The 27,502-nt window shown below is 39.2% G+C and overlaps 1 protein-coding gene and 1 non-coding gene across 2 annotated transcripts in view; both read left to right on the top strand.

Moving 5' to 3' along the window:
* Nucleotides 1–27,502, top strand: part of SKOR2 (SKI family transcriptional corepressor 2) — a 45,956-nt gene that overhangs the window by 15,871 nt on the left and 2,583 nt on the right. The window contains exons 5-8 of the mRNA XM_021930106.2: nt 4,870–4,935; nt 5,313–5,411; nt 16,151–16,218; nt 24,016–24,081. Coding sequence (XP_021785798.2) covers nt 4,870–4,935; nt 5,313–5,411; nt 16,151–16,218; nt 24,016–24,078 — 296 coding nt within the window. The 3' untranslated portion in view covers nt 24,079–24,081. The remainder of the gene's footprint in view (nt 1–4,869; nt 4,936–5,312; nt 5,412–16,150; nt 16,219–24,015; nt 24,082–27,502) is intronic.
* On the top strand, nt 1,328–1,433 carry LOC116271582. Its single transcript, XR_004180195.1, has one exon. It is a non-coding gene; the product is annotated as a U6 spliceosomal RNA (small nuclear RNA).

Raw genomic sequence — 27,502 nt, 5'->3', positions numbered from 1 at the left:
ATTATTCTAGTGCCTTGAAAGCTAATGCTATTGAATCTGTTGGCTGTTTTTTGTTGTTGTTGCTGATTTTTTTTTTTTTTTGCTTGTTTGTGTTGTTCATATACTCCATCTCCTCTTCATTTGCTATTTACTGCTCATATCTGCTTCAGTATTTTACTTCTCACACCCACCTTTCTCGTACTTACAGTTTCTAATAACATGTGAGGGCAGAACCAAGAGTGGGTTGGAACATTCACCTGGAACATGGAACCACTGCTGTTGGAGGACCTTGGAGAGACCAGGAAAGCAGGCTCCTGACATTCCAGGCTCTCTGGTCTCCAGCTGCGCTCAGCAGTGATGTAGTTTCCCTGATAAGGCATGATGCTGCCCCCACCCTCCTGGGTGAGCAGGATTCTCAGAAACCATGCAGGTCACAATGAACTGGTCCTGCAAATGTGCACTTGGAAAGTCCTCGTGTAGACACCTTCCTAAGCAGCAGCTTTTTCTTTTCTTCTTCTTTTTTATATTTAAGTCAGGGTCTCACTCTATCACCCAGGCTGGAATGCCGTGGCCAGTGGTGCAGTCATGACTCACCTCAGTCTTGACCTGCAGGGCTCAAGTGATCTTCCCACTCAGAGTAACCGGAATTATAGGAGTGCACTACTATGCCAAGCTAATTTTTGTCTTTTTTATAGAGACAGAGTTTCGCCATGTTGTGCAGGCTGGTCTGAAACTGCTGGGTTCAAGCACTCTCCCTCGGCCTCCCAGAGTGCTGGGATTACAGGTGTGAGCCATAGCCCCGGGCCTTTAGCAGCAGCTTTTAGTCACTTCCATCCACAGGAGACATTTTATGCCCTAGTTACCCGTTACTCTCCAACTTCAAACCAGTTTTTTTCTATAGTCTTAGACATGTTTGAGGCCAGGCTTCCAAGAAACATGCTCCTTCCGTGTATAATTTTCTCTCCTAGAACTCTACACTGTTAGAATCGCTATGCTTCCCCCGACCCCCCCCCCCCCCCCCCCCCTTTTTTTTTTCTGAGATAGAGTCTTGCTCTGTCACCCAAGCTAGAATGCAGTGGCGTGATCTCAGTTCACTGCAATCTCTGCCTCCTGGGTTCAAGAGATTCTCCTGCCTCAGCCTCCCAAGTAGCTGAGAATACAGGCGCCCACCACCATGCCCGGCTAGTGTTTGTATTTTTAGTACAGAAGGGGTTTTACCACGTTGGCCAGGCTGGTCTTGACTCCTGACATTAGGTGATCCACCCGCCTCAGCCTCCCAGAGTGCTGGGATTATAGACATGAGCCACCGCATCCAGCTCACCAACCCCATTTTTAAAAGAGGAATCCAGTACTCACTTTGGCAGCACATATACTAATATTGGAACAATACAGAGAAGATTAGCATGGCCCCTGTGCAAGGATGACAACAAATTTCTGAAGCAGTCCATATTTAAAAACAAAAGGAGTGAGAGGAATATAGGGGATAAAAAAGTAAGCACTTTAATTTAGGGATGTTTCCAAACCCATTCATTAATTCTGAGAAAGTAAAACGTAGCCAACCTGATGGAATTTTTATAAAAATTGGGAGCTCACTGTCAACTAAATCACATTTATTTAATCTAGTATTAGACTGCCTTTTTTTTTTTAACCAGATGGAAACCATTAGCAGCAATAGTGAACAAATCTATCCAGGCTCCCAGAGGTCATTTTTAACCACCATTAACAATCTGGTTTTCACAGATTAGTAATATACGAAAGGCAACAGTCCAGTAAAAGATACACAAAAGGCAGAAGAAGCTTCTGTGCTTCTTATTTACCTAACATTTAGCCATTTTAAAAACCCTTTGTAAGTGAGGCATTCGAATCCTCTAAGCTCAAAATTGGCAGATTTTACCCGGAAGATGCAGCAAAATATCTGTTTGAAATAGATGCCGATGCAAAGTGTTAATAAAACCTCTACAAAGCTGATGAAAAGACAAGCTTTTTATTAACATCATCAGTAGATTTGCCTGTGGTTAATATAGTCTCCATTTACTAGCTGCTTGTTTAGTGGTTTCATACCAATGTAAAGCTACTAATTATGAAATAGGAAAGAAATGCATTTTACATATCACATTTTAATTTTTAAATTCAACTATCTAACTGAAACATAATATAAGATAAACAGTCCACAAAATACACTAAAGAGTCAAAAGGAATCTGGTCTATAATTTGATAAGACTATGGTTTCTAGAATTGCCTATTCAGGAATAAAGATCTCATTTAAATCATGCCTTGAGTGGTTGAGAAAGTTGTAGAATAGTAGTGTCATTAGGCCCTGCAGATAAACACAGAGATACATACATGCCTCTTTCTTCTCTTGTTCAGAGTCAATATTGTATGCCAGTATTTTTGAAATACACCTTTAAGTGGTTAACTGAGACTGCACATAATATGCATGTATCTTCATTTCAAAATACTGTTTTTCTTGGTTTACACATTAATGATTTGTTATCAACCTTCATGTTACTCTTGTTTTAGATAATAGTGTTTTTCTAGGAATTGCATTGAGGTCTATATTCAAAATGCTTCACAGATATTTCCTCTCTATTTTCTTTTTATATGGAGAAGAAAGCCAAGGTATCAAGGTTCAAGAGTACATCTGAACCTATAAAGAGGTCATGTCCAAGATGAGAATGAGGATGTAGAAATCTAATCTGGATATTAGAGAAGATGCTTGCTACTCAGGAACTGAGGGATGCCAAGGATATTATTAGGCTCCTTCCCCTAATGGTGCATATGTTCTGAAATATTTGCATATATTTTCACAGATGTATTTACCTACACACACACACACATTCACAAACACACACAAATGTACTCCCCACAGTCATCAAGTAAAATGCACTTGAATTGCCATTGATAATATTATGTTGAAAATTTTCCTGTCTGTCCATGATACTGTTATAGTTCACCACTTCAGGGAGAAATTCTGTTTCCCTCTTTGCAGAAAGTTTTACCTCGGCAAAGAAATCTCCCTGTACTCCTACAAGTGCCCAGGGCCATTACATTTTGTTTTTTGCTGAGGGAACTAAATAGTAAGGAGATCTTTGATGAATTCTGGCCCACGCTGTAATTTAGAATTTACACTCCTGGAGTCCTTTTCAGAAACAACTACAAACCCTTTATTGAGTGCTTATTGTATGTTCAGCACTGTGCTAAGCAATGGCCATACCTAGCCCCTGCCCCCAAGTAACACATGGCCCACTGAGTGAGGAAGGGGAGTAAGGAGACAGCACCATGCCTGAGGCCTGTGCAAGGAACTCTGGGGACAGAGAGGAGGGATGGGGGGAAAGGGAGGGGGATCCATGAAGCCTCAGAGCCCCTTTGTTTGTTCTACCAAACCTCTTCAGACAGAAATGAAAAGCTTGATTAAATTATGTGAGTCTTGAGGATAGCAGGTTGAATTTTTTAAAAATTCTGGTTGCCTGAATGATTGGATTCTGGTTTATTTAGACTGGATTTGTAGACTCAATTCATCACTGTGGATAGAGACATTTTCTTAACTTGCCATCCTAGTTAGCACATAAGCTAAATAGGAATAACGATCTAACCTTTATTCACAATATAGTTTTCTTTGGTCAAGGAAGAGCAGTGAAGAGATACCAGCAAGCAAGTAACTGTTCACAAACTAATATAAGTTAACTTATTTTGTCTAAGTTGATTTTTAATTTTTTTTACTTTTTATTTTATTTATTTATTTTAAAATTTTGAGACAGGGTCACCCAGGCTGGAGTGCAGTAGTGCAATCACAGCTCACTATAGCCTCAATTTCCTGGGCTCAAGTGATCCTCCCACCTCAGCCTCCCAAGTTGCTGGAACTACAGGCACACACTACCACATTCAGCTGATTTTTCTATTTTTGTAGGGACAAGGTTTTGCCATGTTACCCAGGTTGGTCTTGAACTTCTGGCCTCAAGCAATCCTCCCGCCTCAGCCTCCCAATTACAGACATGAGCCACTGCACCTAGCCTTAAGTTGATTTTTTTTTTTTTTTTGAGACAGAGTTTCACTCTTGTTGCCCAGGCTGGAGTGCAACGGCACGATCTCAACTCACTGCAACCTCCGCCTCCCAGGTTCAAGCGATTCTTCTGCCTCAGCCTCTTGAGTAGCTGGGATTACAGGCATGCACCACCACGCCCGGCTAATTTTGTATGTTAGTAGAGATGGGGTTTCTCCATGTTAGTCAGGCTGGTCTTGAACTCCTGACCTCAGGTGATCTGCCCACCTCAGCCTCCCAAAGTGCTGGGATTACAGGTGTGAGCCACCGCGCCCCACCCAAGTTGTTTTTTTTTTTTTTTAAAAAAAAAAAACAAACTATCAATTATTAGGAAACTCCTCCAGGTTTATCAATCACAGCTCAAAGTCTCCTCCCACTTCTTTTTCTGTGTCCCAAATTTTGATGGCCCAAGAAGGCTGGGCCCCTGCCTCTAGTCTTGAGAACCTTTCTATTCAAATCAAGCTTCCTCCCTTCAAGGACAAGTGGGACTCCAATCAGATTTCTACCAGAAATCTTGACTATCCAGACTCCTCTTTTGCCCATTCTAGAAATTTCCTTCCTTGTAAAGGATGGATAGCAGTAGGGGGCTGGAGAGGGAATAACTTCAAGAATCTGCTTTTCTGGAGCTGCCATCACAGGCCGGGCAGGCTCTGCTCTCCTTTTCTGCACCTCCCCTCCATGCTTCAGGAAGATTGTGTGTGAGTAAATGAGGACAACATTTGGTTATGAGGACTTCCAATTTCAGGTTATATTAAATAAACTGTTTTGCAGATACTAAAAGAAAATATAAAGGAAAACTTACAGAACTAGCCTACACAAAACTAATAATATTTTTTCTCCTTTTTTAAAAGGTGAACACACACAAGAAACTAATTCACCTCATTCACTCAAAAAGGATGTAGAAAATATGGGGAAAGGTAAATGAAAGTTTCAATTCTGTAGAACTTCTCGTAGCTTTAAACGACTGTGGAGATAATAGGAGGATATTTTTGTCCTACACCATATTTTTAGCTTGACAAGCAACATATGAATAATATATGGACCATTGGGTGGATATAATTGAGATTAATGCATACGTATCAATCAATACATGACACTGTAATATAATACTTTAAAATAATATATTACATTGATTTATATTCATGGATTTCTGCACAAAATCTATCCTATGTCTATGCAACACTTTTTAAACTGGTAAATATTTTGTCTTATAATAATAAACTGCCATATATAACAGTTCTCTGGAGAGTTATTTGTAAAGATTAGTAAAATGACTCTTCTTTTTTTTTATTAGAAGAACTTCAGAAGGTTTTATTTGAACAAATAGATTTACGGAGACGACTGGAACAAGAATTCCAGGTGTTAAAAGGAAACACGTCTTTCCCAGTATTCAGTAAGAAATCACTTTTATTTCATTGTATTTATGATAATTGATTACGTTTCTATTATTAGGCTTAAGAATGTAATTCTAAGTGTTAAGTGATTGTGCAAAACACACACAGTCTTCCCATGGTCTGCCTAAATATTCATAAATTTTAGTTTTATTTAGGCTTTGAATTGACTCACAGAATTTCTTTTTTTGTTTTGTTTTGTTTTGTTTTTGAGACGGAGTCTCGCTCTGTCGCCCAGGCTGGAGTGCAGTGGCCGGATCTCAGCTCACTGCAAGCTCTGCCTCCCGGGTTTAGGCCATTCTCCTGCCTCAGCCTCCCGAGTAGCTGAGACTACAGGCGCCTGCCACCACACCCGGCTAGTTTTTTGTATTTTTTTAGAGACGGGGTTTCACCGTGTTAGCCAGGATGGTCTTGATCTCCTGACCTCGTGATCCGCCCGTCTTGGCCTCCCAAAGTGCTGGGATTACAGGCTTGAGCCACTGCGCCCGGCAGAATTTCTTACAAGAACTTTTTGGTATTTATGTATGGATATACGTGTATCTGTATGTGTATGTTGTGCATATTTTAAAATGTGTGTAAATATATAATTAAATATGTGAATATATTTAAATATTTAGATAGATTTAGATTATAGATTTTAAAACAAAAGAACTACTCAGGTATTTACATCCTCTAAAGTAGGGGAAACAAGACAAAGTTAACTTTCATTCTCAGATTGTTCTGGATAGCATTCCTGATGCTTGAGATATGTATAAATATGAAAATCTAAACGTTAACAGTTCAGTGTACACAATCTATTTTATTAAATGAAATTGGTATAATTTTAGTAGTTTTAGATTCCCTATCCATATTTAATGTTAAAATTCCATTCTGAACTTAGAGGCAGGAGATATTGTAGCCTAAAAACTGTTGGTTCTACTCCCAGAGTCTTGGAATTTTCTAAAACTTTATAGTAGGTGTCCAGATTTTTAAAATTCACCTGACCTGGTCTGGGTCACATCTGGACAAATACACCACAGTAGTGTTTTTCAAGCTTTCTGGAGTTTGATTTAGTCATCTTCCCCTCTCCAGAGAAAGGAAAGTGGGAAAATAGTATGCAAACTTTTTTTTTTTTCTTTTTGAGATGGAGTCTCGCTCTGTCACCCAGGCTGGAGTGCAGTGGCACAATCTCGGCTCACTGCAACCTCTGCTGCCTGGGTTCAAGCAATCCTCCTGCCTCAGCCTCCCGAGTAGCTGGGACTACAGGCACACACCACCACATCTGGCTAATTTTTGTATTTTCAGTAGAGGTAGGGTTTCACCATATTGGTCAGGCTAGTGTCGAACTCCTGAACTCAGGTGATCCGCCTGCCTCAGCCTCCCAAAGTGCTAGGATTACAGGCATAAGCCACTGTGCCTGGCCTGCAAACTTATTTTTCTAATTATATATTTAAAATTAATTTTTTCCAGGGCACTTTTTTAGAATGTCAGCATGCTTCTTGTTATTAACCCAGAAATCACAAAACTCAAGTTGGCAATTCCTGTGCCAGATGATTCCTGTAGCAGCACCTGGAAGATTTTTAAATAATTGTGATAATTCCAATAATGTCAGCCTGAAGGTCTTCATTCATTAGGGCTTCCTAAATGTAATCATTGGCACAACTGAATGACATACTTAGGTAGCATTTTTGAATAGCACCAGGTTCCTGCTAACATGTCAAACTGAATTTGACCAGAACATTTAAAAGTGAGGATTCAAAATGTAGAGGTAACTGCATGATGGAAGAGAATGCTGACCACAAGGAATGGGAGGGTCTGCAAAGTGTGTCCTCTCTGCATACTCCAAAGGAGGTTGGAGCTCATGGTACTTCAGTTGTTTTGAATTCAGAGAATACCTGCAGGGCTTTAGAATGAAACTGAAAGGAGGAGAATGGCCAATAGCTTTTGATAGCATAATTAGGAATATTGTGATACTTACAGCTTTGAGAAAAGGAGAAACGTTTAAAATATCTTTGAAACCATAAGAAACAGGTGCTTTGAAAGGATCTAGGATTCTCTAACTTTTGAAACTGTGTCTTAAGAAATACTGCACAGTTCCTTGCCCCAATGAGAGGCATTGAATGATATGTTTTTCCAATAGCTGATGTTTATCTAACTGTTGAGTTTGCAGGTCCCTGCTTTTAGACCTAGCAGAGTGGGTCCAAGTCCCATTGAATCCCTAACATGCCCTTCTAACTCCCTATGAAACCTCTGTAGTCATAATTCATCCCATTAATAAAAGCTAATTCATATTCATTCTAAGGAATTAAGTAATCCATAATAATTGATATTTTTCTTAGTAACTGCTCTGTAATACAACATGTTTCTGTTAAACAAAATGTTAGAATGTGACGGTACTGGCCAGTTTCAATTCAGACCTCTCATTCATCATTTTGATGTGCATTAATATGTATCCTCTGTGATTGCCACATATATGAAACACTTCAATTAAACAGTAACAAAAAAAATTCCTCTTTTTTATCTGTAACATACTCCACTGACCAAGGAAGTGGCATGTGTGTGCCCAAGTTTAAATAATGCGTGGTTTAGATACACCACAAAGAGGCAGTCAATTTCACACGGATGAAAATAGCAAATGCACATTATGTGCTTGTTAACTAAATGTGAGGGGCCGTGAGGCTAGGAGACAGATTTAGATTCACTCAGATGAAAAGGGGAAAACTGAGCTTTGCGAAGCCTCATCGGAAAGCAGCATAGAGGAATTCTCGTGAGAGTTGTGCAAAGCTTTTTACTATGAGGTGAACAGATGCTCACAGTCACCACACTTAAACTCCAGTTCACTTAGAGCACTGTGGACCTAGGCTAGGAGCTGTAGCATGTGAGAATTAAGAATCTAGGGTCAAAAATTGGCCAGACCTGAGTTCATTTTCAGGCTCTGCTACTTGCTGGTTGTATGACCTTGGAAACTGTAAAATGCGGCAGATAATTCCTGTTGCATAGAAGAATGAGAGGACTAAATGAGAGATCTATGTGAAGTGCTGTGCACATGCTGGGCACAGGATAAGTGCAATTATGATGGTGATTATGAAACAGAAAGATGAAAAGGAGAGGAACAGCACTGAGCTCTAGAAAAGCATTTCTAAACTTGGGTCCAAATATTTGGCTTCTGGCTAGGCACAGTGGCTCACACCCGTAATCCTAGCACTTTGGGAGGCTAAGGCAGGCAGATCACTTGAGGTCAGGAGTTCGAGACCAGCCTGGCCAACATGGTGAAACCCCATCTGTACCAGAAATATAAAAAAATTAACCAGGTGTGGTGGTATGCTCCTGTAATCCCAGCTAGCCAGGAGGCTGAAGCAGGAAAATCACTTGAACCCGGGAGGCAGAGGTTGCAGGGAGCCAAGATCATGCCGCTGCACTCCAGCCTGGACAACACAGCGAGACTCAGTCTCAAAAAAAAAAAAAAAAAAAAAATTGGCTTATTGCCTTGGTTCTGAGGTTTAATGAGGACCACAGGAATGATCCTAAGCATGGAGAGGGTACAAATACAGATAACAGAAAGGAGGGGCAGGTAGAGGAGGAGGAGGAGGAAAAGGAGGAAGAAGGGACAGAGGGAAAAAGGAGAAGGAGGAGGAAGAGGCAGAAAAGGAGGAAGAGCCAGAAAAGGAGGAAGAGGGAGGAAGACGGAGGTGGAGGAAGAAACAAGTCTCCACACTCCACTACTTACGCATAGCCCTGATGGGGAAATCTGGGGAGGAGAAAGCAGATTTCTCCTGTAAAGGCAGGCATTTGCCATTACAGCAGAGGCAGAGAAGCATGGCAGGTCATAGAGATGGTTCCAGGTGTGGATACTGACTGCTCTACTCACTAGCTGAGTAACCTTGGGCAAGTTCCCTGATCTCTTTTCAACAGTATAGCAATACTGCTACCTACCTCCTGGGGTTGTGGAGAGGATTAAATGAGTGAAAGGCATGAAGTGCTTAGCACAGTGACAAATGCATAGTAATTACTATGAAATGTGAGTTGTTGCTATTATATACAGTTTTAAAGTTTGATGCTGACATTCTTGTAGTGACTGTATAGTAAAGCAGCTAATGTAAGAAACCAGAACTTGTAAAGGTTTATTGAGCTGTCATTATAGAGGGTGGAACAGGCAGTGAAACTGTTTTGATACCAAACAATAAGTTTAATCAACAAACCGGGTAAGACACAACAGAGAGGTAGGAAGGGTATACTAAGGAAAGAGGAGAAGCTGGAATTGAGTGGGAGTAGGTGTTTGGGGAAATGGATTAGGAGGGGCTCCACTGTTATCAAGGTTACTTTGAGATGAAAATAGGATGGCTGGTCAAACATGTTTTGTAATGAATATCATGTTCAATTGGACAGAAGTAACTTATTAAAGGTGACCCCCAATGCCACCATTCCAAACTCCCCCCTCACAACTGGTCTGATCATTTTTGCAGCTGTAAATCCAGAAGTTATTTTTGCCACTGCATCGTTATATACACCTTTCCCAGCAATTGTATCTCTTCTTCCTCTCTTTTCCTCTAACACCCTATGCCTTCCTTTATTACAGCATTCATCCTTTTGCTGTAGTTTTTATTCATTTTGATTTCTTCCCACTAGCCATCTTAAAACCTCAGGGCCTAGCCCTGAGCCTGGGACCTGCTAAAGGTGGCAATGAATGGAGAAGGGACCTGCTAAAGGCGGCAATGAATGGAGAAGGCCCTCCACCAGCAGGGTGCCCTGCATCCTCACCTCCCTTCTCCACTCCAGCCCTTTCTGCCTGCTGCTCTTAGCCCTGTCTTCCTAAAACTCTAGATTTGGCACCAAATCTTCACCTCAAGAAGCCAGAATGATTTGCCCTGTTTATCATGGTATATCTAAGTTAACTCTTCTCTGACTCTCAAAACCTGCCATAATTGTATGCCCCCCACTCCACCGCCGCAACCTCTCCACCCTTATTTCTGCTTCTCCCCAGGCTCAGCCCCAGTTACCTGGCAGACCACTCTCATCCCTCTCCTTCCACCTCTGCACACCGTCTCCCTCTAGTCCAGAGTGCCTCCCCTCATCCAAGTCCTCCTCCTTATCTGGGACACAGCTAAAGTTTTGCCACATCCAAGAAGCCTTTCCACTCTTGCAGCTGGCAGCATTTTCTGAAGTCCTGTTGTGTTCATTTCTAGTACCATGAGTTTTCTGTGTTGACTCCTCCTCTGTTTCACTCTCCTCTCCCCACACTTGCGTTGTAAATAGATTCAGGGAAGGGCTACTCAGAATGTTCTTCCGTTGCCACCTGCAGCACCTGGCATATTGTGGGTACGTAACACACTCTCAATAAATGATTGATAGGAACGTTGGGGTCATACCCGAAGAGATTAAAACTGACAATGGAGGATGAAATTGGATCACTGAAGTCTGTTATATAAAGGAGAGTATCCAGGGCTCATGAGTAGAATCCTTAGATTTGCAGATCTAGTGACAAATTCATGGCACTTAGAAGAACTGAGTGGAAAGGCCAATTGGTTATTACAGGAAAGCACAAATGAATGGGGCTTTATGAAAAATGTTAGATTTTATCTAAAATGTCATCATTTTAGATTCTTATAAAAAATTGCTCTTCCAAATTACTGTTAAGAGTCCTTGTTATTAAAAACAAACTACATCTCATCTCTCTGAATATGGTTGTCTGCGTTTTTCACCTGTGGCCATTATTGAATTTATTTTATGTTCAGTGGTTCCCTTCCTTCCTTCCTTTTTCTTTCTTTTTGTAGCATACTCTGGAAGATGAAGTGTGGGGTGGGGGCAGCGGGGCAGATTCCAAAATACTGTACAGATTAAAAGCTTTGGTCCTTTCAGTAGGAGATGGCTATGAAAAAAAAAATTAAGTTTTGGCTGGGCACAGTGGCTCAGGTCTGTAATCTCAGCACTTTGGGAAGTCGAGGCAAGAGGATTGCTCGAGCCTAGGAGTTCAAGGTCAGCCTGGGCAACATGCTGGGACCCTGGCTCTACACAAACACACACACACAGATTAGCCAAGTATGGTGGCATGCACATGTAGTCCCAGCTACTAAAGAGGCAGAGGTGGAAGGATCACTTGAACCCAAGTTCAAGGCTGCAGTGAGCTGTGGTCACACCATTGCACTTAAGCCTGGGTGATACAGCAACGCCATCTCTCAAAAAATAGAAATAAAAATAAAAATAAAGGTTCAGTGGTTCTTTAAAAATAGAGATAACAAAATGAAGACGTTGTAAACAAATTGAACCCCAAAGCCCACTGCTTGCTTAGAACATTCCAGGTGAACCAGATGTACCCTACGGGTTTGTCTTCTTACTTACGGTTCTAGGAATGTAGGCTAGATACTCTTTATTGCTGTTTGGAAAACCCTTGGGCTTTTCCAGCTATCTGAGTTTGCAGTGTGCAACCTTGCTATTGTGTTGGCTGACATGCTGCACTTCAGTGCTTTTCTTTGCTACTTCCTTTTATATTATCATTTTCCAAAAATAGTTGGGTTATAAGTGATTCTCATTAGAGAATGATTTTTTCCATCTCCAGTTAAATTGTGTCTTCATCAACCTTTAGAACATAGAAAAAATATGGCCGGGCGTGATGGCTCATCCTGTAATTCCAGCACTTTGGGAGGCGAAGGCAGGTGGATCACTTGAGGTCAGGAGTGTGAGAGCAGCCTGGCCAAAATAGTGAAACCCCGTCTCTACTAAAAATACAAAAAAATTAGCCAGGCATGGTGGCGCATGCCTGTAACCCCAGCTACTCGGGAGGCTGAGGCAGGAGAATCTCTTGAACCCAAGAGGCAGAGGTTGCAGCGAGCTGAGATCGTGCCATGGCACCGCAGCCTGGGCGACAGAGTGAGACACTGTCTCAAATTTAAAAAAGAAAAAGAACATAGAAAACATTTTAGATTTTTGTATGTTTGCCAATTAACAATCTTCATATCTCAAAGCTATACACATCCTTGTTGTGGAAAATTTTAAGTATGCAGAAATAAAAAGGAAAGGAAACAAAAATCACCCATAATCTTTCCACCTAGAGATAACCACTCTTAATATTTTGGAGTTTCAGCCTTTTTAAATGCATATTAAATGCTTTTATAAAACAAAATGAAATGTAATACACAACATTTTTTACTTCCTTTTTGTTTTAGCTAAAATGTGCCTCTTTCCATTACTACACAACAGTGTATAAATATACTGTTACATTGGACATTAAGGTTTGCCCAAGTTTTAGATGGTGGACACCGTTGTAACTAAGTCTTTGCATGTATCCACTATTATTTCCTTAGGTTAAACTCCTAAAAGTGTTGCTGTGTCACAGGGCATTAACTTTTTAAAGGTCTTAACATATAATTTCAAGTTGCTTTTCAGAAAGTTTGGACTAATTTCTCCTCCCATCTTTGGAAGAGCATGTATCATCTTTTCATTTAATCTTTGCTAACTTAAGTGGAAATTTTGGTATTTCATATTATTTCCTTTTCTTTCATTGCTGGTGATGTTGAACATTTTTCATGTGTCTAACATCCTTTCATATGTTTTGTGAATGCCCATTTATATTCTCTCCCCATACTTCCGTCAATGTGTTCATTTTCTTATTGATTTGCATAAACCCTCTATATACTAAAATGTTAATTCTTTGACATGTTGCAAGTATTTTTTGGTTTGTATCAATTACCTTTAAATGTTGACTATGGTGTTTTATGTTTGGGGAGTTTAATCTGTTTGTAATTTATTGGCATACCAAAGTTTTAAATTTCTGTCTAATCAAATCAACCAGTCTTTTCCTTTTTGGTTTTGGCCTTTTATGCTCTTCCCCACTCCAATCTTAAAAAAAATTACCATTTTTTCTAATACTTTAATGGCTTCTTTTCTTTTTTTCGTGTTAACTTAGAGAATTATATTAAGTGTACTATCATAGAAAAATGAGCATGAGTTAAGTTAGGACTAGTTTTCATCATTCCACTCTGAATTGCCCTTAGCTGTTTCCTCCACTAAAATTAGAATCTTCTATGATCCCAGGGAAGTAAGTGCTCCAGCCAGGTTGGCTTCAGGCAGCCCCTCCTTCCTAATTCATCTTAGTTTACCACCCTGGTCAAAGGCATCTTGGATCCCTAAAGGCTCAGAGGAAAGTTTTCTCCTTCACAGAGAGCGACCTGCTTGCCATGTGCTCCAGTGTCTGGAACCACACTGATTTTCCTGGAGGCCTTCGGGCCAGAGTGCAGGACCAAGTGTTGGAACCAGGGCAGTTTGTGGAGGGCTAGTTCCCCTGTTGTCCTGTACCCTTTGACCCCCCTCTAGAGCATCCTGACCTGGTGAGGTGGGTGCCAGCTCCTCACATAGTTCCTTATGCCTAATTGTTGTTGGTGTAAATCAAAATCTTTCCCTCACTTCCCCTGCACAGGAAAGACAAGTGGGTGCATGGAGCCCAATCAAATCAATTTATTTTGTCACCAAAAAATTTTTCTTTCTTTTTTTTTTGAGACAGAGTCTCACTTTGTCACCCAGACTGGAGTGCAGTGATGCAATCTCAGCTCACTGCAGCCTTGACTTCCCAGGCTCAGGTGATTCTTCTACCTCAGCCTCCTACGTAACTGGGACTACAGGCGTGCGCCTCCATGCCCAACTAATTTTTTGTATTTTTAGTAGAGACAGGGTTTTTCCATGTTTCCCAGGCTAGTCTCAAACTCCTGGGCTCAAGCAATTTTCCTGCCTCGGCCTCCTAAAGGGCTGGGATTATAGGCTTGAGCCACCACACTCGGCCTGTCATCGAAGTTTAACATGCTGGAGCAAGAAAAGACCTAAAAGCACATTATTTCACACCTTTGTTTCTTTAGATAAAGTTCTGAGGCTCCAAAGTGGGGTAGTTACTATAGATGGCAGACTCTCAACCTGCTGGTGAATAATTCTGTGTGTTTTTACTCCTCATTTATTAGCTAGCCCCTGCTGTGTGCCAGACACTGTGGTAGGCCTTGACAATTTTTAAAGTGTCTAAACGTATCTTCCTGCCCTCTAAGAACTCAACTGTTTAGCAAGGAGACAGATAGATAACAATAATCATAGCATGTATTATGGATTCATTAATACAAGTATGGACAGGATACTGGAGAAGTACAAAAAAAAAAAAGGGTAAATAATTCTGGCAGGAGGGGCTACAAAATTGGAGAAGACTTCCTGGAGGAGGTAATATTTGGACTGGACTTTAAAGGCAGTTGTTTGCTGCAAGGGCAAGACCACAGCAGGGGCAAAGGCACAGAGGCTGCAAGTATAATGCATAGTTGGGGACTGGAGAGTGGTTTGGTGGCTGGTGGGGTGCAGGGGATTTCCTCTGTGTCCTTGGCTGCAGCCAGCTGAGCCATATGCAGTTCCCCTTTCCTCCTTCCATGTCTTTATATAGAATGCTGTTCTCCACGTGTCTGCTCAAGCAGCTCTTCCTTCTAATGCTCCCGGAATGAATGACAGCTCCTCTCTCAATCTTTGCATGACACCACATACTTCCCTCTATTACAGTGACTTTGACATTAAAATCAGAGGTGACAGTAGGGATTGGGTCTTTTTAAAAAAATTAATTAGAACACATGTTTGGGGTTGGATAAGAAATTCAAATCTTATGAAAAGGTAGAAGTTGAAAAAAATAAAAAGAACAAAGCCAAAGGGTATACTATCTTGAAAGTGTTGGAAAGCCATTGGAGATTTTTAAGCAGGGAATTAAAGGTATTTGGAGAGGAAGGGACTGGAGGCTAGGTGGTCAGTCGGAAAATAATTCAGGGATGAGGTGCCTGCATGTGGGAGGTAACGATGGCAAAGAGGGGAGAAGATGAAGGTAGAACACATAGAACTCACACACTAGTTGACTGTGGAAATGAAAAGAAGAGGAGAAGAAAAGATGATGATGAAGTTTCTGATTTACTCAAGCTGCTGCCCTATCAACCACAAATTCAATATGAAATCATGCTAATTTCTCCTTCAGTGCAGAAAAAGGCAAAGTTAGCCAAGTCCACACTTTTAAAAGGATCACATGGAGAAGATGTAACACTAAACTGTGCATTTGGAAGTCATTTTTTCCCTAATGCAATAAATATGATCAATATGTAGAATAGCACAAATATTTTGCATGACAATATCTCTTAAAGTTTTCTTCTCAGATTAAGGTAAGGTCTGTAGAAAGACACCAGGACAAAGGAGGACCATAAAATAAAGCTGATCCCAGGGTGAGTTAGCTGCACAGGAGAGTCAGGCCAAAGTACTCTCTCTTAGGAGTGAGATGAGCTGCAGTGAAGCCAGGCAGGCATTTTTCACAGACCCACATCTTATTTACCCAGAAGGTATTATGTACAGGAGGGGCAGCATTTCCTATGCTCAGCTCTATCCAAGGCCTGCCCCTCCTCACTCGTGCTGGACTTCTGAAGACAGTATGGGGAGTGGAAGCTCCCAATACCTGTGATTTGCACAAGTGTGCAAAGGTTAAAGAACATGATTGTGTGGGATGTTTCTGTGTAATCATATGCAAGAGATAATACTAGACAGAATATGAGATACTGTAAAACATAAGACACACTCTCAGAATTTACTGTCTAGTCTGATTAAATTATAGAGGGTTGAAAACATTCTTCAAACAAGCATATAATTTGCCTACGAAAAAAAGACTTAAAAGTAGGGGGGCTGTCCATGGGACTGTCAATAATGTTTTTACTAGCTAAACTAAAAGTAGATTTTACACTTTAGTTAATCTTTCTCTATCTCTCTCTCCTACCAGATAATTTTCAGGATCAGATGAAAAGGGAACTAGCCTACCGAGAAGAAATGGTGCAACAATTACAAATTGTAAGATGCATTTCTACTTAAAAATAAATTCAACTTGATTGGTTTGTTTTCAGACTACCCAATATGTATGAAACTGTTCACGTTTTTGCATGAAATCCTTTGGTCCACTTACCTCTCAGCTGGCTTAAATGCTAATTACCAAGAGATTTACTTAGACACAGGATAAACAGATGTGGCAGTATGTTTCCTCTAAATGTAACTACCTACCATGTGTTAATAGACAGATGTGTAAATTATCTCTGTGGGTAAACCAAAGGTACCTGCATTTTCTTCCATTATGCAAACTTCCCAAACACAGTGCTCAGTGAAGGGCTCAGTGAAGGGCAACTGTCTTCTATCCTCTCCTTTCACTACCCACGCTTGAACCAGGCCCTCCACTACCAATAAAACACAATTAATGAGCACAATTAATCAATTAAATTCACTTGAAGGATGATGAAAAGAAACAAATGATTTCCAAATGAAATGTATTACTCTATCCCAATCATTTCTAAAAATGGACGCTCACTAAGATCTATTTATATGGAAACAAAAACCAGGAAGATGTCTGATAAGTAAATGTAGTGGTTTTGCTTTGGGTTTTTGTTTGCTTTCTGAATTTTTTGCACTTTGTCCCCATGTAGATACATCTAGTATTATTCATTAGGGCTTTTAAAGGAGTCTCCCAAGCTTCTTCATTTTCATGAGTACAATGGGGAAAATTATTTCTGCTCAATATATTCAAGATATATTTAATCACCTGGATAAAAACACCTACTGGTCCTTAGTGATATTCCCAGCATAATTATTACACTTTGGGTTGCTTGACATTTCTGTACTGATCCATGCTACCTTTCAACCATTAAGCATGGATCCATGCATATGTGCCTGTCTTGTGTGCAGAGCCATATCTAGTTCTTTTGTCAGGATTATTTAAGAAAGGTAGTTATTAATGTTTCCATTCTTCATCAGAGAAATCATGCCAGTGTTAGTGACGACTCCTAAGAGTCATTTTTGAAGCAATTGGCTTTCCTTGATCTCAAGTGATCGTTAACAACTCTCAGTTCTGAAAACCACTACATAAGATGCTGCTTAAACAAGATTTTTTTCTCATGTTGGTTTTGTTTTCACCCAAATTTACTGGGGAGCAGAGGATTTTCATAATTGATTTAATAACAAATTCCCATTCTTAGCTTTTGTTTCCTTGATAATAAGAGCTGTGATTTCTTGCTGTGAATTGTGTTCTCTGTTTAAAGGAAAAACTTAAATAAAAGATTCAATGTAGGGGGATATAAAATTTTAGGATCTCCCTTATTTTACACAGGTCATCATTTTCAGGTTTTGTTTTGTTTGTTTGTGTCCTTTTTTTTGAAACAGGGTCTCACTCTGCTGCACAGGCTGGAGTGCAGTGGTATAATCATAGCTCACTATAGCCTCAAACTCCTGGACTCAAGCAAGCCTCTCACCTCAACCTCCCAAGTAGCTGGAACTGCAGGTGTGCACCACCACACCTGACTAATTCTTTAATCTTTTGTAGAGACAGGGTCTTCTGTATTGCCCAGGCTGGTCTTAAACTCCTGGCCTCCAATGATCCTCCCACCTGGGCCTCCTAAAGTGCTGGGATTACAGACATGAACTACTGCACCCAGCCCATTTTCATACTCTTAAAACAAAAGAAAAAAATTGCCACACGTGCAATTAAAAAAATTGTGATTTCAGGGGGTGGTGGTGAGTATAGCAAAATGGGCATTAGAGAAGGAAACAGTATTTCTTTTAGTGCCCCTATTCAAGGCCAGTTATGTAACCTTAATGTCTTAATTTTCTTTGGCATTTGGTTTCTTTAGTGAAAGACGAAATTATATTGTCTCCATGTAATAAGCACATAGGACTGATAGAAGAAAAAATGTCTCATATCTTTTGAGATATTTGGTACATGGAAGATTAAAACTGGTATTACTAAATCATTTTGTTATGCTGTATTGTAAAATATTTTGTCATATGTTTTCATCTATCTAAACAAATGTTGTTAATTCACATTCCTATAGATAGTAAACTATTCCTGGAATCAAATTAAGTAATTTGGGAGAAGCTTGACTTTCCCGCCCCCACTGTCCTGCCCTTGTAGGTATCGTGTAATTCCTGAAATACACAAAGGTACATCCAGGGTAACAACATGAAAATTGGAGAAATCGACATGATTTGTCCCTCCTGCTTCTTCCCCTTTTTGTGTGTCCCCTACCATTAGATGCCCAGGGTTTTCATGCTGACTCCAGTACCTATCACAGTGTGCAGCATCAAACAGCTGTTTATAAACATTTGTTGAATGAATCACCACCTATGATGACCCTGACCCAACTCTGATACTCTCATGTAGCAGTCCTCTTAATTCTTTCCCAAATTTCCCTGGCTTGGTCCTAGTTTCCTCAAATGTTATTTTACACTAAACAAATACTATTACCACAACCCCTAAAGGAAGGAATACTAGCAAATTTGGGGGAGCTTCTGTATTACTGCCCTGTCTACACCTAACAGACATGAGCTTTTAACGTCTGTAACTTGGGATTGAGACCCATCCCATACAGTTCATTAAGTGTCAGTTCCTCAACCAAAAGGAACTGCTATAAGGTTTAACCTAGTGCCCTGGTAGGAGTATTACAAGGTGCAAGTGTGCAAGTGAGTAATAAACATGAAATGTACATACAAGCCATAAAATGCTATGCCAATGCAAGTAATGAATTTAATGGTATGGCCCTTCTCAAAGTAGTACCTACAATGGTGGAACTATTATAGGTGTGAGCCACCGTGCCCATCTGGCTAGATATAGTTTTGTGCAGAAAAGACCTATGTTTACATGGTACTATCTGCTTTAGAATTGAGGCTGCAGATTCAATGTTACTTCAACAGAAATGTATCTAATTCCTTATTCAGCTTGATGTATTTGTCAAAGTACCTGGGGGAAAATGTCTTTAGAAAATTCTATCTAAAGATTATCAAGAAATTGCAAGGTATCACAATTACTGGCTTTCTGAATATTTTAGTTGGATGATCTTATTCATCAGTCGATATGGTTGTGTGCTTTGCTTCCTGAAAACAGAACAGTTCACTCAAAATTATTTTATGTTTAAAGTTTACAGAGCATATATTACAAAACAGGCCTTTTTTTTTTTTTCTTGAGATGACATAAAAACCCACTGTATCTTGCAGTCATGGAGAATTCAAATATATTAAAACCATCATATTTTGTAATGATTCCCAAAGACCCACAATGCATTTATCCTATGTTGTTAAAAAGCGTTTCTATTCAAAAAACTTATTTCGAAAGTGTCTTGGGTATCATTGCTATAGAAAGAAAACTTATGAATTTCTTCAGCTCCTGCATTTTTAGATTCTCTGTTGTCTGTCATTTCTACACCATTGCTTCTTTTTCCCGTGTTAAATGTAAAGTTGTGATGACTACAGAGTCAAATGATTGATTCTCTTTGTGTCTTTATTAATGAATGTACATTTATCTCAATGTGAGATTTAAAGCATGTGAGGAATTATTTAACATTTATACATGACTGTAAGCTACCTTTTTAAAAAATAGCTCAAATTTTGGTTTTTTTAGTATTTAACATGGTTTGTATTAAAGTCCCCCACCCCTGCCCTGGGTTTTCAAGTGCCTATAGCATTTTTATTACTAAGCCACATTTAGTTATGCAAAACAAAGAAATATATTCCTATTCCTATGAACCACTACAAAAGATTTTTAATTTAGCATGTTTATGAAAATGTAAATGTTTAGTGTAATAAAGGGTAAAGGATTTCTCATTCACAAATGAATTGTGATTCTAGGAGAAGTTTATTCAATTTTAAAAGCAAAACTTATCAGTCCTTGGGATGAAGAAGCTGACTGAAGATTTTTATTCAGTAAATAGCCTTTTGATTAAAGTTTTTCCAAGGACTGAAATATACAAACTTACAACATGAACTGAGACTGTGATGATGCCTTGATAAAACTTTTGTTTTATTATTACGAATTTGGCAATAATTTTATAAGCAAGTGCATCTGTGTATAAGCTACTACTGTAGATTTGTTGAAGACATGCTTTTTTATTTTTTAGTCATAGTTCTTGGAGGACATTGTGATGCTGCAATACAGAGCACATGATAAATGGCTAGACCCAGATTCACATCCTTTGAACTTGTCAGATCGCTACCACAAGGCATGTTGATTGGGAAAATGTGCTAGTCTTTAAGTGCCCTCTGCTGTTTTTCCAGAATGCTGCAGTCACACGCAGCTAGGGGGAACCGGTCTCAAAGTTCTCCATTAAAAGCCTCAATTAAAATAATGTTCAATCAATAGATTAAGGACTAATGTTTTGTTCACTGTGGACTTGTAAAACAGCAGTTTACAACTTCCTAATGACGGGAGTGCAGTGCGTCTTCACAGGGAAAGGAGCGAGAGGTCGTTATCTTTGCTGGAAGAGTGCTTGTTCTTTGGCAAGGACACAGCTCTTCAGTAAGATGGTCTTTTCTTGGAGGTTCTCCAGTATTCACTAGGATGGGAACTTGCCCAGATTTCTACTGTATCAACCTAGAGAGTTTGTAAAAATATGTCTTACATATTTATTTTTTAAAAAAGGTAGATAGAACCATTACTGTTTTGCATTATATTTTTAGAAGAAGATCCCTGGGCCACTGGAAGATTTTGGTTCTGTATCTAAATATGCATCAAAAGGAGATCCCTGCAAGTCAGAGGACTTAATGCAAGCCTGAACTTCCGTGGAAGCTGCCTTAAAATTCTCTAGCAGTAGACAGACTTTGGCTACTGTGTGTCCATTTCCAATTAGTGATCTACTGTTGTGCACCTTGACAGTGCAATCAGTTGTTCCTTAGTTATGTAGCGTTTTTCTTCTGATCTTTCTCTTTTTGAGATGTTGACTGACCTGAAGGTGTGAGCTCAGGTTAACTCTCTTGGCACAATCCAAGAAGTCACTTTTTCTTTTTTAAACTCCAGTACTTTTGATCTACTATAACCAAGTAGGTAATTTAGAAGTTACATAATACTTTGAATTTTTTTCTCCATGCCAATCTCGATAATTTCCAAGCTGGTCAAGATGAAAAGAAAGCTTTTATAAGTCCTATTGTAGATTTGCATGGAATAACTAACTTGTTTAAATCGAGCCTCTAAAATCCTGAGCTTCCAAGTTGGGGAGAATTTGCTAAAGTGTCTGCAAGTCCAATGTTGCATTTTATGGAATCTGAAGCACCATCAATTGTAAGAGGCACCACTACTTGATGAGTCATAAAGAAAAAGGTTTCAACTGTAATTCTAAGATACCATCAATTATAATACATGTGATTTCAGAATGTTAAAATGTGAGGGGATAAAGTACATCCTGGAATCAGTGAAATAATGCTGTTTCCATTAACAACTGGCCATGCTGCTATAATCTTTATTTACCATTCATGATTTAGGACTTAGAATGGAAAAATACATGATTCTCAGCTCACTACTTTTTGCTTTTTATCTTTTTTTTTTGGCTTTTATTTCATTTTGTTTTAATGAAATAAATGAAAAAATCAACATTCTGGTGGGGATAATTCTTCACCGCAGTTTAAATTCCAATCTGGACCCTTGGGACTCAAGTATGCTTATTTGGAAATGTCCTTTTTTTCTTGAATCCTTTTTTTTGCTTTTCTTTTCCTTCTCAGCTTCCTACCTTAATGAAATGCTGTGTTATTGCTTCTGAAAAAAAGAAAGAGGAGCCATTTTGACTTAGCTCTGAAAGTAGAATCCTTCAGGCGGGTTTCTTTGGATTAGGATGAATAGTTTATTCCTTTAGTGAGATGGCCCATGCTGATTTAACTTATCTTTCCTGGTGGCTGGCATAGAACAGACACTTGCTAAATCTTTGTGGTGTCTAATTTTGATGTTGAGGACTTTTTTAAAATGTGAGAGTGGCACAAACACATTTTATTGGGAACTCCTTGTGCCCAAAAGTTTACATTGTTTGTCATCCTAAATAATAGAATCCCATTCCAGGCTCTGTCATGTCATACATCTAGAGAAGTGATCCATACACTTTGGCACATTGCAGCATACACCATAATGGAAAACCAATATTCAAAGGGGTCTCTGTTAATAGCAGGTATAGCATAACCTAGAGTGAAAAGAAGAGGTAACTGGAGTAGGGCCTTGTGTAACTGTCCTTGTCATAGTTATCTAGCTGATCTCAGCCTGCATCCTAAAATACGAGATTAGGACACTGAACTTTTAATGTTACTATATGAATCATTTATTTCAATGCTGCTATCTATACCCTTTATCAGATATGTGCCTATCTGACATGTTTATGTTGTGGTTATATATCAAAATAGTGAGATGGTTATTTTATTATTGTCTTTTCTTTCCTGTTAAAAACACTGTTTGATTCAGCTAATTATTACAGTAAAATGGTCCAGCTCTTTTTAGCCACTAGCATCACTGTAGATTTATAACATTTTCTCATTAATAATAAAGGTTCACATGTGTGGACTGTTGATAATGAGAGGAAAACATACCATATACTGGAATGTGGGAAATTATATATATGTACATAATTATATATATATTTTACATATATATATATATATAATTGCTTAATTGAGTGAAAGTAATTTTATTTCCCTCACTGCTTTTACTTAACAGCCATATTTCACGTTACATTCTAGAAGGGTGAATATTTATTCTTTACATGTAGAATAGACTCAAGTCTTTAAAGCCCTGAGTTTAGCCTGTAATGCTGAAGGTGGGTAACATAAGAATAGAGCACCTTAACGGGGGTTAGTGGAGAGGCAAATCTAAATAATACATTGAGTCCAATTTCAACCACTGGAATTTTCTAATGAAAAGAAGCATACCAAGTGTGATCAACTTTTATTCAAAACCCCAGTATTCAAAAGTACTTTTCAAGTTTACCCAGGTAGAATTCTCAAGGTCATATTTTCCATTGAGTGCAGTTAGTTCTGATGCTTCTTCGTGTGTGTGTGAGACAGAAGGGGTCTTGCTCTGTCACCCAGGCTGGAGTGCAGTAGTGCAATCATGGCTTGACCTTCTGGGCTCAAGTGATCTTCCCACCTCAGCCTCCCAAGTAGCAGGTGTGTGCCACCACACTTGGCTAATTTTTTAACTTTTTGTAGAGACAGAGCCTTCCTATGTTGCTCAAGCTGGTCTTGAACTCCTGGGCTCAAGCGATCCTCCCACCTCAGCCTCCCAAAGTGCTGAGATTACAGGTGTGAGCCACCGCACCCAGCCTCTGATGCATCTTATCAGTTATTGGGAATCTAATCAGAGTAATAGTTTGGGTTTAGTTAGTCTTATTTGCAATTTATAAGGATAGCATATGTTATAAAGAAATTACGTCTGTTATAAAGAAATCATTCTAATAAACTGAACAATTACATTAAACTAGTTTGTAAGCACGTTCTTGTTTTATGACCTTGAACATACATTAGAACATCGTAACTCAGTTTTTATACCTAAATAAATATGATACCATATTATTAAACACAAATTTTTAAAAACTTTAAAAAGTGAAACATCGCATGTTAACCTCAAGGACTAGCTGTAGCAGCAATCCAGTGTGATCACCTGTTCTGTCCTCACTGTACTTGTTAACAGGCCTTAAGGATGCTGTACCCCAGAAGCCTCATACTGCTAAGCAGATGGAGACCTCTTTTTTTCAGGGAGGATCTATTGGCATTCAAATTGTTAGGCATGATGAAGGGTCTCCATTACACATCTGTCTCCAAATCTAGCTTACCTGGATGGTGTTGCTTGTTTTTATCTTATAGATACCCTATGCAGCAAGTTTGATCAGGAAAGAAAAGCTTGGCGCCCATCTTAGCAAAAGCTAAAAGGTAAGATCGTCAGAGGAAAGCAATTTTCTTAACTCTCTGTATTGTTGTGTGCTTGAACATATTCTTTATTGATGTGTTTGAAATAGCCCAAGGGATTGGTAAATTTGCATCCTGTGTTTGAGTCAATATACCAATAAACTTCGTTATGTCCGGGGATGGGATTTCCTAAATGAATGGCCAAGTACCTCTTATAAATTCCATGGAAAATTCCTGTAACTAAAAATTCTGTATTCAGTCTGCAAAAGTGATCTTCTTTCTGTTTTACGGCTTTCTGCTCTTTATGGTTCTGACACCCCAATTACTGCCCCCAAGGAAACCAAAGTGTCAGCAGTCATCCTCAGGGTGTCTCATCTCTGTCTCTCCTTCGCTTCCAAAAAGCCTGCCTGAAATCTGACTTTCAGAGAGTTACTGCAGGTGGTAATATGAACAACTGGGGACAATATAGACCTTTGAGACCTTCTGCTCTAGGAATAGTAACTAATCTTTTCCCTAAACTAGTAATAGTTTCTCTACAGCTGAAGCCAGGTTCAAGGTCATATCAGTTTAAAAGAAAATGGGAAAGACAATTACTTTGGACTCTTAAGGAAAAGCAGACAGTGCAAATTCAATGGCTATATTCAGAACATACCTAAACATTTGAAAAGAAACTTTTTCAGCCCATGGAAGAAGACATGTAATTATTAGAATTGTGGGAATGCAAAAACTAGCACTTTGTTTCTGTAACAATATATTGGGATGACCTAACAACTAGGATTGCTAAATCAGGAAAAAAACCACAGATGCCAAAGGTAGCATTTGTTAGTGCTCATGGCCAGCTAGGACTGCAGCCATTTATCAATTTGATCCATTCCCATCAGAATGACTCTTCCCACTCCTCCCCTCTGGAACATATTTTCAACTCAATAGAATTTGTTAGCAAAGAGAATTGTGCAGGCTCACGGTTCCTTTCGTTCCTTCACCTCCCTTCTGCATATCACAAATTTCCTCTAGCAGTTGCAAATGACAATTTTTCTTGCCATTATTTTTATTAGTGGTAGTCTTCAGTATTTGTCTTAAATATTAATAATTATGTTACATTTCATCAGGTGCTCAAAACCCTTTCCAAAACAGTCTTTCATTCATGTGCTTTCCCTTAATTTTACACATGGGGAACTGAGGTTTACAGATAAGAGATATGACATTTTATGTTCATGTTGCAAAGCCAAGAAGGGATTCTGGGGGCCCTGACTTTGGATCTAGTGCCTGCCTCTTCCTAATGCATGGACTTATTGTTCTTGGTGAGCAGATGATACTGCAACAGAGGTGCTCAGAGAGTAAGTCATTCTGTTTCCATCTCTATGAAGTTATTAACAAATGCACCTGTGAAGTTGGCTCTGTTCTATATATTAAAGTATTTTTATTAAGTCTGAAGTTGACTTTGGGCAATTTCTTTCTCAGTATAGTAGACCAGGTTTACACCAGCAGTGTGAAATGAAAATTTTAGAACATTTAGATTCCAGTGAATTTTAACTCAGAATATCAAGATAATTAAGGCAAGAAAGGTCCAAATTAATTCTGATAAACTCCATACGTATAATGGTTGAAAATGTCAAACTAATTTTCTTTCAAGAGAAAATATTAGGATGTTTTTAAAAATAACCTTCTTATTCAAAGTTTATAAATCATAAAGTCATACGAATCATGAAGTTTACGAATCAAAACTCAGTTAATTGCACTCACCCAGGGACACACACAAACACACACATACACACACACACAATGAAAACAAAAACAAAAGGAAACTCAGTAAATGTTCACAATGAGCTCACTTAGCTTTCCAGCCCCTGATAACAACCTTGTGCCCCTGTCCAGCTTCTCCCACTCCCTACCGCCAATGATGGTAAATTTTGCCTGTTTTTGAACTTTATGTAAATGACATTGCATAGAACATTCTCTTGTGTCTGGCTTGTTTTACTCAGCACTTGGGAGATTCATCCATTAGAATGGGGTTTTTGTTGTTTTGTTTTGAGACACGGTCTCACTCTTCTGCCCAGACTGGAGTTGCAGTGATGTGATCATAGCTCAATACAGCCTTGAGCACCCTGGCTCAAGCCATCCTCCTATCTCAGCGTTATAGGTGTACATGCCACCATGCCCAGCAATTTTTTTTTATTTTGTAAAGACAGGGTCTCCCTATATTTCCCAGGCTGGTTTCAAACTCCTGGGCTCAAGCAGTCCTCCTGCTTTGGTCTCCCAAAGTGCTGAGATTACAACCATGCCCAGCCTTAGAATGTGATTTGATTTATACTTAAAAGCTTCAATAAACTCTCTTTGTATTCCTTACACTTCCTCAACCCATCTTCCCTGTTTGTCAGACCTGAGCCCATTTTGCACCTACAGATTAAGACTCACTGCCCAGAAACTACACTTCTGATAGTGACCTAGCATACGGTTAGGTGGGAAAAAGAAAAAAAAAAAGATTGATTTGTGTTTAGTAACTAATGCTTCCTCCATGCTGATTTTGTTTCCATCCTTGCAGACAACAGGGATTTCTCTAAGTAGACCCTGGTGCTTTCAGAAGATTAGTGGTTACTTAAATGCTTAGCTAAATCAGCCAAGCAGAGAATCATGACTGTATTGTTAGAGGCAGTCTCTGATTCTCAACATGCCAAGCCTGCAAGGAGTTACCCCAAGAGAGATTACAAGATAAAAATCATTACACCAAGGGAGAGAGACACATTCTGTCTTGCAGAGTGACCACAGGTTTCCAAATTAGGGACTGATGCATTAATGTCTTATGCAAGAGTGACCCTTAAGGTAGTATGCTGTATTCTTGCCACCCAGTGGATTCCAATATTACTATTAAGAGGAGGAAGCTTTTCAAAACCACAGGCAATCCACTTAGTAAGCTGAGCAAGTACTGCCACATATCACTGATCTGCATATTTTTTTTGTTCTACATTAGAACATGAGAAATTCCATGTTGAGTCAAAATAAAGATCCACCCAGGTCAAGATACTTTAAGAGCAAAATTGTTGTTCTTAGCAATATCAACCTCAAAATGTAGGCATATACACTGAATACTCTTAGATTTCCCTTGATAACACCATAAAGATCCATTACCCATGGATTTAGCTACACCTTTCTTCAACCTAAGTATAGTCCCCATTGGGGCAATGAATTCTATTTGTTAAGCTACCAGCTGTTAAAGTGTAGTTTATTTTATTTACCTTCAAACTACCTCCTAAAACAAGCCCTATTAGATTAGACATTGTACCGCTCTTCGTATTTGTCTCATTATGAGCTCATGAGTACAATGGAAAGGATTTGAAAAAATACTTCAAAATGTTGCAGACATTATCCTTTCACCTGGGCCCATTTTTAATGCCAGAATTATTCCCGATGGCCTTCCTAACATCTAGTTAATTCTGTGACCCACTTC

Source organism: Papio anubis, chromosome 19, assembly GCF_008728515.1.
Source record: "Papio anubis isolate 15944 chromosome 19, Panubis1.0, whole genome shotgun sequence".
Lineage (NCBI taxonomy): Eukaryota > Metazoa > Chordata > Mammalia > Primates > Cercopithecidae > Papio > Papio anubis.
Note: the sequence above shows the minus strand (reverse complement) of the source record. Positions and strands in the feature narration are given on the sequence as shown.